The sequence below is a fragment of the Scyliorhinus canicula genome, chromosome 16 (assembly GCF_902713615.1).
Source record: "Scyliorhinus canicula chromosome 16, sScyCan1.1, whole genome shotgun sequence".
Lineage (NCBI taxonomy): Eukaryota > Metazoa > Chordata > Chondrichthyes > Carcharhiniformes > Scyliorhinidae > Scyliorhinus > Scyliorhinus canicula.
This window is the reverse complement of record NC_052161.1, coordinates 124467073-124484610: the sequence shown is the minus strand read 5'-3', so window position 1 is coordinate 124484610 and position 17538 is coordinate 124467073. Positions and strand designations below refer to the sequence as shown.

General features: G+C 47.4%; 1 protein-coding gene across 16 annotated transcripts in view; it reads right to left on the bottom strand.

Moving 5' to 3' along the window:
* kcnab2a (potassium voltage-gated channel, shaker-related subfamily, beta member 2 a) overlaps nucleotides 1-17538 on the bottom strand; it is a 307091-nt gene that overhangs the window by 168761 nt on the left and 120792 nt on the right. For all 16 annotated transcript variants that reach the window (XM_038773836.1, XM_038773842.1, XM_038773828.1 and 13 more), the window contains one exon: nucleotides 7944-8077. In XM_038773836.1, the coding sequence (XP_038629764.1) occupies nucleotides 7944-8020 (77 nt within the window). In that variant the 5' untranslated portion in view covers nucleotides 8021-8077. The remainder of the gene's footprint in view (nucleotides 1-7943; nucleotides 8078-17538) is intronic.

The following is a 17538-nucleotide window of genomic DNA, read 5'->3' as shown; positions in this document are numbered from 1 at the left end:
CCTCTGTTCATTCATGCACAGAAACTACACACCCTCAAGATATCACAGAACAATGTCAGATTCCAAAGACAAGACCCATATCGAGGCCCTGGAAGAAGCTGTTGCTGCAAATCAGGTACTGGCCCCGAGAGGATCACCTTCCTCAATGAAGGTAATCCTCGCGATGATGCATTTATCAGTAACTGGTTATCATTGATCTGACCATGCTGGACTTGACCGCTCAAGACAGGATAAGTGGGAAATGACTGGTGTGCAAAGAATTGGGTGCCATATGGTCATCCATCAATTTTTCAAAGAGATTCCTTTATTTAGGAAAATGAGGAGACCAAATGCATACTCTAATTTTGGAGATATATATATATTGCAACATAAATAAATCTAAATCAAGAAAACTTAATTTTAATGTTCATAATAATTGCATTTCTGATACAATTACCTTTAATTTGAAATCCTTTAACTATTTCCAACAAGGTTGGATATTTACGTGCATCATTTTGGATACGTAATTATTTTTCTTTAAAACTACAAGCGCTAAAAGGAACATTTATACACCAAATTTTTTTTAACTTTTACATTTTGAAGAATTGAGAGAGAATTTCGAATTAGGGAATGCTGAAACACAATACGATAAAATCTTGAGAATGAAAATTGAAAAAGTCTAAAAGAAACGTTGGCAGGGCCATTCCCATTGAAGGGTACCAACCACCAATTAATCCTGAACCGTCTGTTTTCTCGCAGCTAAGTACAAATCAGCAAAGGCTTTTAAAATCTGTCAGCACAAACTTATTTCTGAACGGCAGCTTATTAAGTTTACTCCTGATTAGATTTCCGTTTCTGTTCCACGTACCATTCTTCTGCTCAATAGAGCATATAATCAACTATGGGTGCACTGCAAAATCTCTCTAACGAGGTGCACAAGAGGAATAGAGCCAGTTCCTCTTTGCGAGAAACGAACGAGCTTCCATGGAGTACTTTATTTCTCGAGGGTCCAGAGATTAGAAACTTGACACATGTGAAATCATAGGCACAAACACCACTCACTGGAATGCCACAATAGTACACAGTAATGTATTAAACAAATCAATAAAACTAAATATGTTTTCAAAGAAATAGATTTTCAATCTTCCATTAAAGTTTGATATTGCGCCCGGGGGGCAGATAGTGAATGGGGTGTTAGAGGGGACACCGGTGTTGTTGGTAAATATGTATGCACCTAATTGAGATGATGTTGGTTGTGTAAAGAGCTACTGGGAGCAATTCCGGACCTGGACTCTCACCAGTTGATCAGGAGGATTTTAATTGTGTAATGGACGTTGGATAGGTCGAGCCCCAAGTGGATAGGAAGGTCGTGAATGTCGAAAGAGCTGGAAAGGATGGGAATGGTGAATCCGTGGAGGTTTGGGAACCCGTGAGGAAGGGGGAATTCCTTCTTCTCACATGTATATAGGGTATATTCTAGGATTTTTTTTTGTGGCGAGTAGGGCACTGCTGATGGGGACGGTAGGGGCGGAATATGCAGGGAATGTGATCTCAACCATGTGCTGCACTGGTTAGATATGAGGTATTGTTCGGATCAGGTACAGAGGCTAGGGTGGAGGTTGGACCCGGGACTGTGGCAGGGTGAGAGTGGTACAGTAATTAAGAACTATATGGAGCTTAATAGAATGGTGAGGTATCAGCAGCTATGTTTTGGGGGGGACCTTGAAGGCAGTAGTCCAAGGGGAAATAATTTTGTTCAAGGCCCATAGGAATAGGATGACAAAGAGAGGAGCAACGGCAGTTATTGGATGAGATAGTGGAGGTGGACAGAAGATACTTGGCAGCCCCCACGAAGGAGCTGTTAGCGGAGAGGAAGATGTTGCAGGGGTAGTTTCATCAGCTAAAAATGGGTACGGCGATGGGACAGCTGCAGAGGGCAAGGGGGATGTAATATGAGTATGGGGAGAAGGCGAGTTGCGACATGCAAGTGAGGACCAAGAAGGGGAGGTGGTGACGGAGCCGGAGAGGGTAAATTTGACGTTTAAGGCTTTCTAAGAGGGGCTGCATAGGGCTGGGCCAGTGGGGGAGGAGGAGGATATAGGGCAGTTTCTGGACGGGTTGGAGTTTCCAGAGTTGTAGGACAGGAAGAGGCAGGCATTGGAGAAGCCGTTGGGGTTTAGGGAAATGATGGAATGCATTAGTACGATGCAGTTCGGGAAGGCTCCAAGCTGGGCGGCTTCCCAGTGGAGTTTTACATGCAGTTTGTGACGTGGTTGGCCTCCCCACCTTGTGGTATGTTTAATGAGGCGGTGGAAAAAGGGGAGTTGCTGGCTACATTAGAGCAGGCGTCAATTTTGTTGATCCCAAAAAAGGGGAAGGTCCCACTGGAACAGACCAATTTTGTTGCTAAACACAGATGTGAAAGTTCTGGCGAAGGTGTTGGGGTGTTGGAGGGGTGCGTCCCGGAGGTGGTTTCTGAAGATCAAAAGGGTTTTGTGAAGGGGAGGCAGCTCTCTAGTAACATTAGGAGGTTGCTGAATATAAATATAATCAGCCTGGGGGACAGAAGCCATTGGTGACTGTGTCCATGGAAGGCATTCAACCTGATAGAGTGGAGGTACCTGTTTGAAGTTCTGGGAAGGTTTGGGCCGAAATGTGTGGCGTGAGTTCGACTGTTGTAAGCGTTCCCCATGGCTAGTGTTCGAACCAATAAGTTTGGGATATTTTGGGTTACACAGGGGGACAAGGCAGAGGTGCCTGCAGGTGTTTGCGTGGCGATTGAGCTCTTGACAATGATCCTTTGAGCATTGGCGGAGTGGCAAGGGATTGTGAGTAGTGGAGAGCACTGGGTATCACTGTACACGGACGACGTGTTGTTGTTTGTGGCAAACTCGTTGGAGAGCATGGGCAGAATTATGGGCTTACTGGAGAGATTTGGGGCGTATTTCCGCCTATAAGTTGAATGTAGGGAAGACCGAGGTGTTCCCAGTGAACGCAGCGGGACGAGGGGCAAGCCTTGGGGCTTTAGCATTTAAGGTGGCAAGAGAACGGTTTACGTATTTGGGGATTCGGGTAACGCATGAATGGGCCACAGTGTATAGGTTGAACTTGACAGGGTTAGTGGAAGGAGTTGAGGGGGACTTTAAAAGGTGGGATGCATTGCACTTGACATTGGCAGGGAGGGTGCAGGTGGTAAAGATTAATGTGCTGCCGAAGTTCCTATTTGTTTATCAATCCCTCCCGATTTTTCTCTCTAAGGCCTTTTTCCGGAAGGTGGAGGTGCTGGTCTCGGAATTTGTGGGCAGGGAAGGTGCCACGGGTGAGGAGGGCTCTGTTACAAAGGCAGAGAGGAAGGTTGGTGCTCTTAAGCCTGATGTACTGCATTGAGCAGCGAATGTGGATACGGTGAGGTGGTGGTGGGGCAGAATGGATCAGGTTGGAGGAGGAGTCTTGTAAGGACTCAGGTATGAGGGCTCTGGTGGCTGCCCCATTGCCGCTCTCTTCGAGGAAGTATATGGGGAGTCCGGTGGTGGAGTCAACTATAAAGATCTGGAATCAGCTGAGGAGGCCCTTTAAATTGGGACACATGTTGATGCTGGCACCACTGTATGGAATCACAGGTTTAAGACAGGTGGAATGGATGGGATGTATAGGCGGTGGAAGGGAGGAGGGGTTGAAGCAGGTCAGGGATATGATCTAAGAGGGGAAGTCTGCTGGTTGGATGAGTTGCAGGGGAGGTTTGAATTACTGAGGGGCGGTGAGTTTAGGTATGAGTAGGTGCAGGACTTTGCGCGTAAGGAGCTACGGACGTTCCCCCAACTACCGGAGTACATGCTGCTGGAGAAGCTGCTGCTCCCAGATGAGGTGGGGGAGGGCAGGATTGGGGAAATATGTGGGTGAATGGGACAGCAGGGTAAGGAGCTGGTGGACAGGATTAAGCGGAAGTGGGAGGGGGAGTTAGGGAGGGAGATAGGATGGGGCACTGGAGTGAGGCAGCGCGTCGAGTGACCTCAACTTCCCTTCCTCTTGTGCTGGAACGAGCTTGATTCAGTTTGAAAAAGGTGCACAGGGCACACATGACCCGGGCTTGGATGAGTTTTTTCTTCCTGTGGGTAACGGACGGATGTGTAAAGTCTGTACAGGGGTCGGTGAATCACATTCATGCTTTGGGGTTGCGAGAAGTTGGCGATCTTCTGAGGGGTGGTGTTTGGGACCTTATTAATAATAATCTTTATTGTCACAAGTAGGCTTACATTAACACTTCACAAGCCTCTAATCGCCATATTCCGACGCCTGTTTGGGTACACGGAGGGAGAATTCAAAATGTCCAAATTACCGAACAACATGTCTTTCAGGACTTGTGGGAGGAAACCGGAGCACCCGAAGGAAACCCACACAGACATGGAGAGAACGTGCAGACTCCACACAGTGACTGTTGGGAATCGAACCTGGGACCCTGGTGCTGTGAAGCTACCATGCTGCCCATGTTGTTTTAGGGGGTGGAAGATAAGTGTGAACGTTGTCAGAGGTGCCCGGTAAACCATGTGCATATGCTGTGGGCGTGCCCTGTTGGGTCTCCTTATTCAGCACCATGTCAGAGATTTTACAGGTGGATTTGGAGCCCAGTTCCCTAGCGGCAATATCAGACCTGCCAGAGCTGCTACAGGTGCGGGGGCGGATGTCTTCAGCCTTCGCCTTGTTGGTCGCTCGCAGGCGGGTTCTGTTGGAGTGGAGGTCAGCTTCTCCACCTAATACCTCGCTGTGGCTGGGGGATCTCATGGAGTTTTTGCATCTTAATTGATACTGGCTGCAGGTAGACAGTGCAGATTTCTGGTTCCTGCTGGCAAGTCATCTTCAATCATATTCTACAGAAACAATGATTCTTCTGGAGCTGCATCTCCTCTATCTGAGGTTTGAATCAAGAATATTGGAAGCTGAGGTGAAGCCAAACCCCATGATGGCGGTCTTTGGGGGTTTCGGAGATACCAGAGGGTGCCAATGTTTGCCTCTCTGATTGCCCGGAAATGGTTCTTTTGAACTGGAGGTTGGCTATGCCACTGGGGGTTGTGGCTTGGCTGGGAGACCTGTACAAGTTTTCCAGGTTAGAAAAGATTAAGTTTGTTTTTGAAGAGGTTGGAAGAGGGCTTCGAGATAGGGTGGCGGCCATTCATGATGATATTTGAGGAGTTGTTAATCACCGAGGGTGGGGGGTGTACAAACGGTTAGCTCTGTTTTGTTGGAATGTGTGTTGGTGTTATTGTTTAGGTTTGCAATAAAATATATTTTTTTTTAAATTAAATATTGCATTATCATTTACAAGTAGTCAGATTTCTTAAAGTACAAAACTGGCAATGGGTCACAAGACATGAAGCTGTGAAATTACATAGATAAAAATACATAAACTTCCAATAAGTAATGTGCAAATTTATTACCCAAATAGTATGAAATAGGGCTGAATACTGAGCATAACTTTAAAAATTAAAGCTATAACTCAAAACACCATCATAATATTCAATCAAAAGCAAGAATTTCTGCCCTCAGGTTTCTACAGTTGAGGTTGAAATTTGCAGTACACATTGACCTCTTGTGGGCTGCAGGAGAAAGTGCAACAGAATCAAGCTGTAGCTATGATTTTTTAAAAATCTGAATCAACTGCTCCATCTACTGGCCCAATAATTACTAACTCACTTTTAGCACAGAAGAGCTTAACAGCATTATTCAGGTCACGCCAATTGCACAAACATTCAGGCCAATTTGAACTTATCAATTTACGGGCGCCACAGTGACACATTGATTTGCATTTCTGCCTCACTGCACCAGGGACCCGGGTTCAATTCTGACCTTGGATTACTGACTCTGTGGAGTTTGCACATTCTCCCCCCGTCTGCATGGCTTTCCTCCAGCTGTTCTAGTTTCCTCCCACAGTTGACAGTTCAAAGATGTACAGGGAAGGTGGATTTGCCATGATAAATTGCCCCTTAGTGCCCAGGAATATGCAGGTTAGATTATGGGGCTATGGGGATAGCAGGGGATGGACGGGGGAGTGGACATGGTTAGAGTGCTCATTTGAAGAATCGGTGCAGACTCGATGGGCCGAATGGCCTTCTTCTATACTGCAGGGATTCTATGATTCTATGAAATCAATTGGTTAATAATTGTAGTCTAAAACATCCAGTGTTCCATTCCTGTACTATCAAATTGAACAATCAATGGTTGAAAGCAAGATGGACTAGAATCCTACTTTGATTCCTTCTTTTGAGGGCCACAAACTCTTTTCCTTCAGTCTTCAGGTTTTAAAAACCTTTACATGCTTTCTCTTGCATTTTTAACATTGGTGGTATCCTCTACTGTGGGCCTTGGCTCTTCGTTCAGGTTCATTCATTTAAATAGACACAATTCACACCTGCAAAATGATATCCTGAACTCAATTGGATCGGATCCCACACATTTACCAGTATTCCACTCAAATAAAGAGCTCAAAAAGAATCAACACAAAGATTATAAGATGCAGTGCATAAGAATGGCAAAATTGCACCAATTAACGTCAAAACAAATCCAGATTTATAAGGAGACCAATGGAAAGTCAAGACAACCCCCAATCTGGAACTTCAACCCCTTCAGGATGGACTTGTCTGAATTCTCTTCTTATCAATCACTTGAGTCACACAGCAAATAAAACTCCAACTCATCCAAAATGTTACTCTCAAGATCATATGCCATCCTTAGCCCCATTCCCCTATTACACTTGTGTTTGCTAATTTTCCTCATTATCCAAAGAATTTAATTCAAAATGCTCATTCTCGCTTACAATCCCTTCACAACCTCACCCAATTTTGTGACTTCCGAGAGCCTTTTGGATTAGGCATGAGCCATGGTTGAGCAGTAGCACTCCTTTCCAAGTCAGAAGAATCACAGAAACAGGAGTAAGACATTCAGTGGCTTGAGCTTGTTCTGCCATTCAATGAATTTATGGTTAATCTGTATCTCAACTCAATGTGTTTCCTTGGTAAGTCATGTGCTCAAGCCCCATACTAGAGACCTGAGGCTGGATTCTCCGATTTTGAGATGTCTGGAGGATATGACTGGTTTTACAATGAAAAACCAACGCTCCGCCCGGTGGAGGGCTAGCAGCCGCAGCACGTAAAACTCCCACCTTTCCCGCCATGAACGCCCGGGGAATTGCCAGGTTCGTGGCCGCTCATGCGCACGCCGACGACCTGCAGGGATCGCACCATACAACATGGTGCCGGCCGCACGCAGACCCGGCTGACCAAATAGTGTCCCCCTAAAGATCCCCTTACCAGCCCCTGGAAACCCCCCACCAGCCCTCACCAAAGCCCTCCCCCGCCAACAGCACGGCTCCCGCCCAACTGTGGCAGTATTGGACACAGTCCCCAGCCGCCACACCAGTTTTATGAAAACTCCCCCGCGACCCGCGCAGTCGGGAAAGCAGCCCATCGGGGGCAGAGCACCGGGGGAGAGCCTCAAAGCGACACGCTGACGCATCAGGCGGAGCATCCGAAAAACGGCCCCGATTCAGTCACGAAAGGGGATTCTCTGCCCGATTGCCGAATACGATTTTGGCGTCAGGTAACGGAGAATGCCACCCTAAGTCTACAATCTAGATTGTCACTTCATTGCATAACTAGTGGAGTATTACATCATTAGAGGTGACACCTTTCAGTACAGCATCAAAAGATCAGCCTTCTTTGCCTAAACGTTTCTGGCTTTCTCCATCCTTATTTTAAGATCTTGGTCACGGTTTCTAAAATCACCTCCTTTGATGCAGTGCCATGTTTTTCCTTATGCCTCTGCAAAGTGCCTCAGATATTTCTCTAGATTAAAGGCATCATATACATGCAAGTGGCTCACCTGAAACGCACACTCGAGAGCATGTACCTCACTAAATCATGTCCACAGAGCCTGCACTTCTCCTGCAACTCACTTAAGAGCATGTGCCTCACCTGTAAATCATGCCCGGGGAGCCGGTCTGTCTTAGGGAAAGTCGAGCTGGAGAATCTGTAGTTGATTCCGGATACATCAGGTCAGCAGCTTCAGTCAAAGGTCTGCTATTTTCTCACACTGTCACTTGCAAAGCCTGCACAAAACCAGAGAAAGGCATTAGAAACTAAATTTTCAACCAACAGCTCATCATCTAACTGCATGCAGGTATGTGTTATTAATGTGGCTAGTAGAAAAAGCATTTAACAACAACAGTACGACCACACACAACTCGTCGAGATGAAGTCCCGTCTTCACATAGCAAATACCCTCCAATATTTTGTATGGCACCACCGATGTGCTAAATGCAATAGATTCAAAACGCAGCTCAAAACAGAGCATTCATGAGATGCTGTTGGTCATCATAAAAGGAGCACTGTATTCCACCACAATCTATAATCTCATGGGCCAGCATATCCCTCACTTAACATTACCATGAAGCCAGGAGACCAACACTGGTACAAAAGTATAGGAAAGCATGCCAAGAGCAGCATCAGGCATACCTAAAAAGGGGAAGCTACAATACAGCACTGTATTCATGATAAACAACAGAAGCAGCAAGCTATAAACAGAGTTATGGTAGTCCCACAACCAACAGATCAGACCAAAGATCTACAAATCTACACATCCAGTCATGAATGGTGGTGGATAGTGGACCAACTAATGGGTGATAGTGGTTACATCCCTTCCTCAATGATGATGGAGCCCATGATCCTAGATCCGTGTCTGCATCGGTCACGCCCAAAGTCGTTGAGGAGATCAGCAGTGGCTAAGGAGCTGAGGTGGATCACGGAGCGCATGGTGGACCCTTGAAGATTTGAGAGGCTGAGGGTAAAGGAGTTTTCATACTTCTCCTTTATGCATCGTGTGTATTCCCAGATCGATTTTTTTCATCATGGACAAGGCGCTGCTGGTGGGTTGGCCGACTCTTGGGTATTCGGTGATAATGGTCTCTGACCACGCGCCACACTGGGTGGATTTGCCAGTGGTTCAGGGGGAGGCCCAATGGCCACAATGGTGGTTAGATGTGGGGCTGTTGGCAGATGAGGCGGAGTGCAAGGGGGTGAGGGCTGTCATACGGGGTTATGTGGAGGTGAATGATACGGGAGAGGTCACAGCCACCACGTTGTGGGAGGCACTCAAGGCTGTAGTTAGGGGGGGAATTCATTTTGATTTGGGTGCACAGGGAGAGGGTGGAGCGGAAAGAGAGGGCAAGGCTGGTCGAGGAAATGGAGGGAGGAGAGGAGGAAATGGAGGGAGGAGAGGAGGTATTCGGTGGCACTGGAGATGGGGTTGTTGAAGGAGTGGCAGAGGTTCCAGATGGAGTTTGGGTAAGTGTCAATTGAGAAGGTGGTGGGCAGTAAGGAAGGCTGGAGGGGCATTTTATGAATTTAGGGAGAAGGCAAGTAGGGTGCGTGCCCATCAGCTGAGGAAGCAGGTTAGGAAGATTGGTAGTGTAAGGGACGAGGGGGGTAAGGTGGTGATGGATCCAGAGGGGGCGAATGGGGTTGTTGAGGCGTTTTATAGGAGGCTTTGAAAGTCACAGACCCCGAGTGGGGGGTTGGGTTGCAGGAGGTGATGGATGGCATGGAGATGGTGCAGGCAGGGAAAGCCTTGTCCGGACAGGTTCCCAGTGGAGCATTATAAGTAGTTTGGGACAGAGCTGGGGCCACTGCTGGTGAGGGTGTACAATGAGGCGAGGGAGCAAGGGGGAACCCCCCCCCCCCCACCCCAAGCCGACACGACACCCACCCCCCAAACCCCCCCCCCCCCAACTTTGTTGCAGGCTTCTATCTCACTGATTCTTAAAAAGGATAAGGACCCAAAGCAGTGTGGGTCATACCACCTGATATCGTTGTTGAATGTTGATGCCAAGTTACTGGTGAAGGTGCTTGCATCGCAGATTGAGGACAGCCGGGGCTGATTGGAGAGGATCAGATGGGTTTTGTGAAAGGAAGGCAGTTGTTGGTTATTGGATGTGATTGGCATATTTGGGGGGTGGGGGGTTGGCACTGAGCCACTGGCAATGGCGCTCATGGCGGCGAGGGTTGGGGAGGGATTGATTGGGATTGGGGGGGGAAGAGAAAGAAGAGAAAACCGAGCATAGGGGTTCGTTGTATGCAGATTGGATATGGGGAAAGTGTGAGTTGTTCCCGATCAATGTGCAGGGGCAGAAAAAGGAGATTGGGGGAGCTGTCATTTAAGGTTGTAGGGATGAGCTGCAGATGCCTCGGTATCCAGGTGGTGCAAAGCTGGGCCCTGCTGCATAGGTTGAATTTGGCTAATTGGTGGTGAGGATAAAGGTGGATTTTAGGAGGTGGGATGTTTTACCGTTGCCAGGCGGGTGTGGACAATTAAAATGACGGTGCTGCCTAGGTTTCTGTTTGTTTTTCAGAACCTCCCCCATCTTTGTCCCCCAAGTTGTTTTTCAGAAGAGTAAACAGGTTGATCTTGGGGTTTGTGTAGGCGCGGAAGGCCTCACAGGTATGATGGGCTTTTCTGCGGCGGGGTGGGGGGTGCTGCCAAATCTGATCAATTATCATCGAGTTGCAAACATTGCGATAGTAAGGAAAAGAGCCATGGAACAGAGGTCGGTTTGGGAACGGGTGGGACTTGCTTGAGGGCTGTTGTTGGTGGCGCCACTCCCATTCTCGACGACAGGTATTCCGTTAGCCTAGTGGTGGTGTCAGCTCAGAGGGTGTGGGGCACTTGGAGTTGAAGGGCATGTCGTTGTGGGCACCTATTTGCAATAACCATAGGTTTGTTTCGGTGAGACTGGGTGCGAGGTCCCGGGGGTGGTGGCAGGCAGGGATTGAGTACTTCAGGGACTTGCTTATAGGGGGCAAATTTGCAGGGCTGGAGGAGTTGGAGGAATTAGTTGAGTTGTCGAAGGGGGATGGGTTTAGGTATCAGCAGATTCGGGATTTTGTGAGGAGAGAGGTGCCGCCTTTCCTTTGGTTGCTGCTGACCTGATGTATCCGGAATCAACTACAGATTCTCCAGCTCGACTTTCCCTAAAACAGACCGGCTCCCCGGGCATGATTTACAGGTGAGGCACATGCTCTTAAGTGAGTTGCAGGAGAAGTGCAGGCTCTGTGGACATGATTTAGTGAGGTACATGCTCTCGAGTGTGGGTTTCAGGTGAGCCACTTGCATGTATATGATGCCTTTAATCTAGAGAAATATCTGAGGTGCCGCAAGATAAGCTTCTGTCAGAGGACGAAATAGGCAACGTGTATGTCTCGGATATTTACAAGAAGCTAATGGAGTGGGAGGGCGACCCCGGGTGGAGGATGTTAAGCGAAAGTGGGAGGAGGAGTTGGGAGAGGAGATGGGGCTGGGACATGGGCTGAGGTTTTGCAGAGGGTGAATGCGCCCTCGTCGTGTGCCGAGGTTAAGCCTCATCCAGTTTAAAGTGGTTAATTGGGCACATATGACGGTGGCGAGCATTAGAGGCTTTTTGAGGGGGTAGAGGATAGGTGTGGGCGGTGCCCGGGGCAGGGGCCCGCAAATCACATCCATATGTTTTGGGGGTGTCCAGACTGAGGAGGTTCTGCCAGGGGTTCTTGGATGTTATGTCCGAATGTCCAAGGTTTTGGGGGTGAGGGTGGCCTGCGTCCGGAGGTGGCAATATTTGTGGGTGGGGGTGTATTGGCCTTTGCCTCCCTGATAGCCCAGAGACGGATTTTCTTATGTTGGAGGGACTGAGAGCCGCCGAATACAAGGGTGTGGGTGATAGGCCTGGCAGAATTCCTGTGGTTAGAGAAGATCAAGTTCACTCTGCGGAGGTCGGTAGAGGGTTCACTCGGAGGTGGAAACCTTTTATCGATTTCTTCAAGGAGGATTGAGGGCTCCAGCTGATGTGATTTGTGATTCCAGTAGCACTGCATTAGCAGGCAAATAGTCAATTGAGATTAGAGTTCTGCAGTTTGGCTGAGAAGCCAGAATGTTATCCGGGTCTTGCTGAATATGGACAGACTGCTTCACTATTTGAGCAATCAAAAACTGTGCTGAACACTCTTCCGTTTTCACCAAACATCGCCACTTCTGACCTTATAATGGAGGGAAGGTCATTAATGAAGTAGCTGAAGATGATTGGGCCTAGGACAGTACTCTGAGGAACTGATGCAGTGATGTCTGGAACGGAGATGATTTGCCTCTAACAACCACAACTATCTTCCTTCATGCCAGGTGTAGACCAAGTGGTCATGTGAGAACATGTGAAAACAAAAGAGAACACATGGCAGGAGCACACGAGTTACCCGTGGGAGCGTGGGCAGAGCACAAGTGTTATTTATAGCTTTTGGGCTGAAAAATAAACTACCTTGTTTGGAAGTCCTTGATGTCAGCAATTTAATGCACCCACAACATTCTACACCAGGTGTAACTCTAAACAGCACGGTAGCATTGTGGATAGCACACATGCTTCACAGCTCCAGGGTCCCAGGTTTGAATCCCGGCTTGGGTCACTGTCTGTGTGGAGTCTGCACGTTCTCCCCGTGTGTGCGTGGGTTTCCTCCGGGTGCTCCGGTTTCCTCCCACAGTCCAAAGATGTGCAGGTTAGGTGGATTGGCCGTGATAAATTGCCCTTAGGGTCCAAATTGCCCTTAGTGTTAGGTGAGGTTACTGGGTTATGGGGATAGGGTGGAGGTATGGGCTTGGGTAGGGTGCTCTTTCCAAGAGCCGGTGCAGACTCGATGGGCCGAATGGCCTCCTTCTGCACTGTAAATTCTATCATATAAATAATAATATTTTCCCCCGATTCGCATGAATCAATTTTATTAGGGCTCCTTGACGCCATATTTGGTCAAATGTTGCTTTGATGTCGAGGACAGGCAGTTCACCTCTTGAGTTCATCTCATGTGTCCATGTTTGGACCAAGGTTATAACAAGTCCAGGTGCCGAGTACCCTGGCAGAACCCAAACTGAGCAACAGTGAGCAGATTAGTGCTGTAGAAGTGCTGATTGATGATCAAGAAAAGGCTGGTGGGTCGACAATTGGCCAGATTGGACTTTGTCCTGCTTTTCTGGACAGGCCATACCGGGATAATTTTCCTCATTGTCGAGTAGATTCCAGTGTTGAAATTGTACTGGAACAGTTTGGCGAGTTCTGGAGCACAAGTCTAGGTAACAAGGTGCGGAAGGAGAGAGGCAGAGGAAGACTCTTGTGTTTTACTTCTGCGAAATACCATTGCCAGGATGTTGCCAGTGTCCAAATGCCTTTTGCAGTATCTTGTGCCTTCAGCTGTTTCTTGATATTACACTGATTGAATCAAATTGGCTGAAATTTGGCATCTGTTATGCTAAGCACCTCAGGAGGAAGTCAAGATGGATCATCCAAACAGCACTTCTGGCTGAAGATGATTGCAAATGCTTCAGTTTTGTCTTTTGCACTGATGTGCTGGGTTCCCCCATTAAAGGGGATGGGGACATTGGTGGAGTCGCCCATGTTAGCTTTTAATTATCCACCATCATTCACAACTGGATGAGGCAGAACTGCAGAGCTTTAATCTGATCCATTGGATGTGGGATCACTTAGCTCTATCGCATGCTGATTCCACTTTTTGTATGTAAGTAGTCCTGTGTTGTAGATTCACCAGGTTGATGCCTAATTTTTAGGAATGCCTGGTAGTACTCCTGGCATGCTGACCTGCACGCTTCATTGAACCAGAGTTGATCCCTTAGTTTAATGGTCATGGGAGTGCGAGGGTGTGAGCAAGGGAGTGAGGGAGTCATGGTTGAGTTTGATAGCTTCTTGATTAACAAGTGAGTCAAGGGTTATGGGAGGCAGATAGGACAGTGGAATTGGGAGGACAGTGGCACTATTACTGGACTAGTTCAAACCCTGCCACAGCAGTTGGTGAAATTTGAATTAAATAAAAATCTGGAATGAGCAGTCAAATGATGATCACTAAATCATCGTCCACTTCTGGTGGCAGCTACATGGTGAACAGTCGCACACTCAGTGGCTCCTGCCAGGGTACTTGATTTCCTGCCTTTTTTTGCACAGTTTATGAGCAATACTTGGGAGGATGGAATAGCAGCGGCAGGCAGTCGCTGAGGATTTGAAAAGGGCAATGGAGGGGGCTTTGGCCCCAATTCAGACTGCCATGTACAAGGTGGATTGTCGGCGAGTAGAGATACTGGCGGCAATGATACAGACAGTGGAGGTGGCGCTCTCTAATTATAGTGATTAGATTGTCTCCCTGGAGGCAGAGATGGCATTTCTGGCTGAGGAGCAGAGTCCTAAAGCCAAGGTTGACTACTTGGAGAACTGCTCCTGGCGGCAAAACATACGAGTGGCTGGACTGTCGGAGGGCTTGAATGACTCATTCCCCATGGACAATGTGTCCAAGATGTTCCGAAAGTTGGTGGGGGGTGGAGTTGGTGGTCGCTGAGGCAGAAGTCCAGATCTGGGGGTCACCACAAGCGATTATAGTCAGGTTTGATCGATACCTGGCAAAGAGCAGGTCCTGAGCTGGACAAAGGACCAGCAAGAGGGTCATGCCATCAGAATTTACCAGGGCATTGGGGCAGAGATGGCGAGAAAGTGCGTGGCAATTAATATGGCCAAGGCTGCGCTATACAAGAGAAATTAGGTTTAGTGCTGTATCCAACTCGTCTTGGGGTGACTTTCAAGGGCAGAGACTATTATTTCGATGTGCTGGAGGATGCAAGTAGGTTTGTCAAGAAGCACTGACTGGTAGTAAACTAAAGTGCTTAAGGACTGGCGTTTCCTTGTTCATTCTTTATCAAGTTCACCTGTATTTGTATTTTTTGTAATGTTGGGGCGGCCTTGGGATGTGCCCGGGCGTTTTTTCTGGACGAAGTTAGGGGTTTGTATATTGCATTGTTGGAAGTTTTTTTTGTTGGAGAAGGGTGTTGATTTTCCTCTATTGCCCTGTATTAAAGTTTGGTTTGGGCGAGGTGGGGCTGAAAGTTGATATACTGCTTAGTTGGCATTGATTTTTGTCCTGTACAGGGTCACCCTGCTCCCAGTATAGCCAGTTAACAGGAATGGAGAGGGAGAGATGTCTGCAGCTGGTTTCCTTGGGGGTGGCTTTTTGTGTTTTTTTAAGGTAATGAGCTTAGGCTTTTTGCTTCTGTTTGGTCTGGAGACGGGGATTTTGTTTTTCTGTTGGTTGTTTGTTTCGTTTTCAGGGTGGGTTGGGGACTAGGAGGAAATTGTTGGGGGAGGGGGGTGTGGAGAGGGGATTTCTGACAGTTCCTTTGATTTTGGATTAGCTTTCTGGGGATGTGGCGGCCATCTCAGGTGGGCCAGAGCTGGCGCAGGTTGGGCACTGCCGGATTGCCTCACTGGGGGATTTGGCTGATCCTGGTCAGGTTTTTTGGGGGGGGGGGGGGTGACTATTTATGGGCAGGTCTCTTCTCCCTGGAGTCCGGGGGGGGGGGTGGGGTACTCGCTGGTCATTATCTTGGATCGTGTCCCGTTGCTTGCGAAGAAGGGCTTTTGTGAGTGTGTACCTCAGCCATTGGTGAGTGCGCTGAGTTCAACAGGATTTCAGGTTCAAGTCACATTCCACAACTTCAGTGCAAAATTCAAGCTCACATTTTAGTGCAGTACCGAGGGAGCTTGGCACTGTCGGAGGCAATGCCTTTTGAATGAGATCTTAAACCTGAGGCCTCATCTGCCTGCTTGGTTGGATTTAAAAGATCCCATGGCATTCTGGCTAATATCTATCCCTAAATCAACACCACAAAAACATTATATCATTATCACATTGCTGTTTCTGGGAATTTGCTGTGTGCATATTGGCAGCCACATTTCCTGCATCACAAGATGACTAATTACTTCCTGACACATCAATAAAGAGTATGACATTATTGCCCAACAGTCCACTTGCGATCATCAGCAAAGTGATGGAAGATGTGATCGACAGTACTATCATGTGACACTTACACTCAGTTTAGGTTCGGCCAGGGTCACTCAGCTCCTGACCTCATTACTGCCCTGGTCCAAACATGGACAAAGAGCTGAACCCCATAGATGAGATGAGAATGACTATCCTTAACATCAAGGCAACATTTGACCAAATATGTCATCAAGGAGTCCAAGCAAACAAGGGTCAATGAGAATCAGGAGGAAACTCTCCACTGGTTAGAATCATGGCTAGGACAAAGGAAAGTTATTGTGGTTGTTGGAGGTCAATTATCTCAATCCCGAGACATCACTGCAGGAGCTCCTCAGTGTAGTGTCCTAGAACCAACAATCTTCAGTTTCTTCATCAATGATCTTCTTGTCATTAGGTCAGAAGTGGAGATGTTTGTTGGTGATTGCACATGCTCAGTACCATTCACAACTCCTCAGATACTGAAGCAGTCCCTGTCCAGAACCAGAAAGACCTGGACAATATCAGACTTGGCCTGATAAGTGACAAGTAATATTCAAGCCACAAAGTGCCAGGCAATAAGCATCTAACCATTGGCCCTTCACGTTCAATTACATTATCATCACTGAATCCCCCACTATCAACATCACAAGGGTTACCATTGGCCAGAAACTGAACTGGACTAGTCATATGAATACTCTGGCTACAAGAGTAGGTTGAAGACTGGGAATTCTGTGGCGGGCAACTCGCCTCTTGACTCCTCAAAACCTGTCCACTGTCTACACGCACAAGTTAGGAGTGTGATGGAATACTCTCTATTTGATCAGTATGCCTTCCACCAACGTAAGCATTCACTTACTCCACCAATGGCATTAGTGTGTACTAAATACTGGATAAACCACAGCAACTCACCAAGGCTCCTTCAAAAGCACCTTCCAAACCCATGACCTCTGTGGTGATCTCTATATGTGCATGTACACAAGGGGTTAATGTGTCATCAGTAGCACCACATGATCACTAGAGGGCCGGACCAACAAGGGTATAAAAGGCAGCCACATTGGGGCTCTCCCTCTCTCTCTTGGGTGCACTGTGATCAAAGCAACAGCAGACTAGTTTAGATGGCCAGTGGAGTTACGTATTGTTTCCATAGTTAGACCTTGTTAACTTTATCACTTGCATCTAAGTTAAAGAATTCATGTAAATATTGTTGTAGTTACTCAATAAACCTTTTGTTACTACTGGAAGAGTTTGAATCTTCTTCATCGGCATTCAAAATACCTCATCACTAACCAAGGATTGAGTAGCACATGTTACCTACCACACAGGTAACAAAACAATCTCTATCACCTAAAAGGATAGGGACAGCAGTTGCATGGAAACATCAACAGCTTCAAATTTCCCGCCAAGCTACACAAATCCTGACTTGGACTTTTATCACCATTCCTTTACTTTGCTGCATCACAATCCTGAACCTCCCTTCCTAACAGCACTGTAGGTGTTCCTACAATACAGAGATTGCAATATCTCAAGGGAGCAGCTCACAACTACCTTCTCAAGGACAATTCAGGACGGGTAATAAATGATGATCTAGCATGCAACAAATGACTGTTAAGTGCTTCGGGACATCTGGTGGTCATGGAAGTACCATTTAATTGCAAGTCTTTCTTTCTTTCTTTAAGCCTGATGGGGACAGACAGTCAAAGCATCA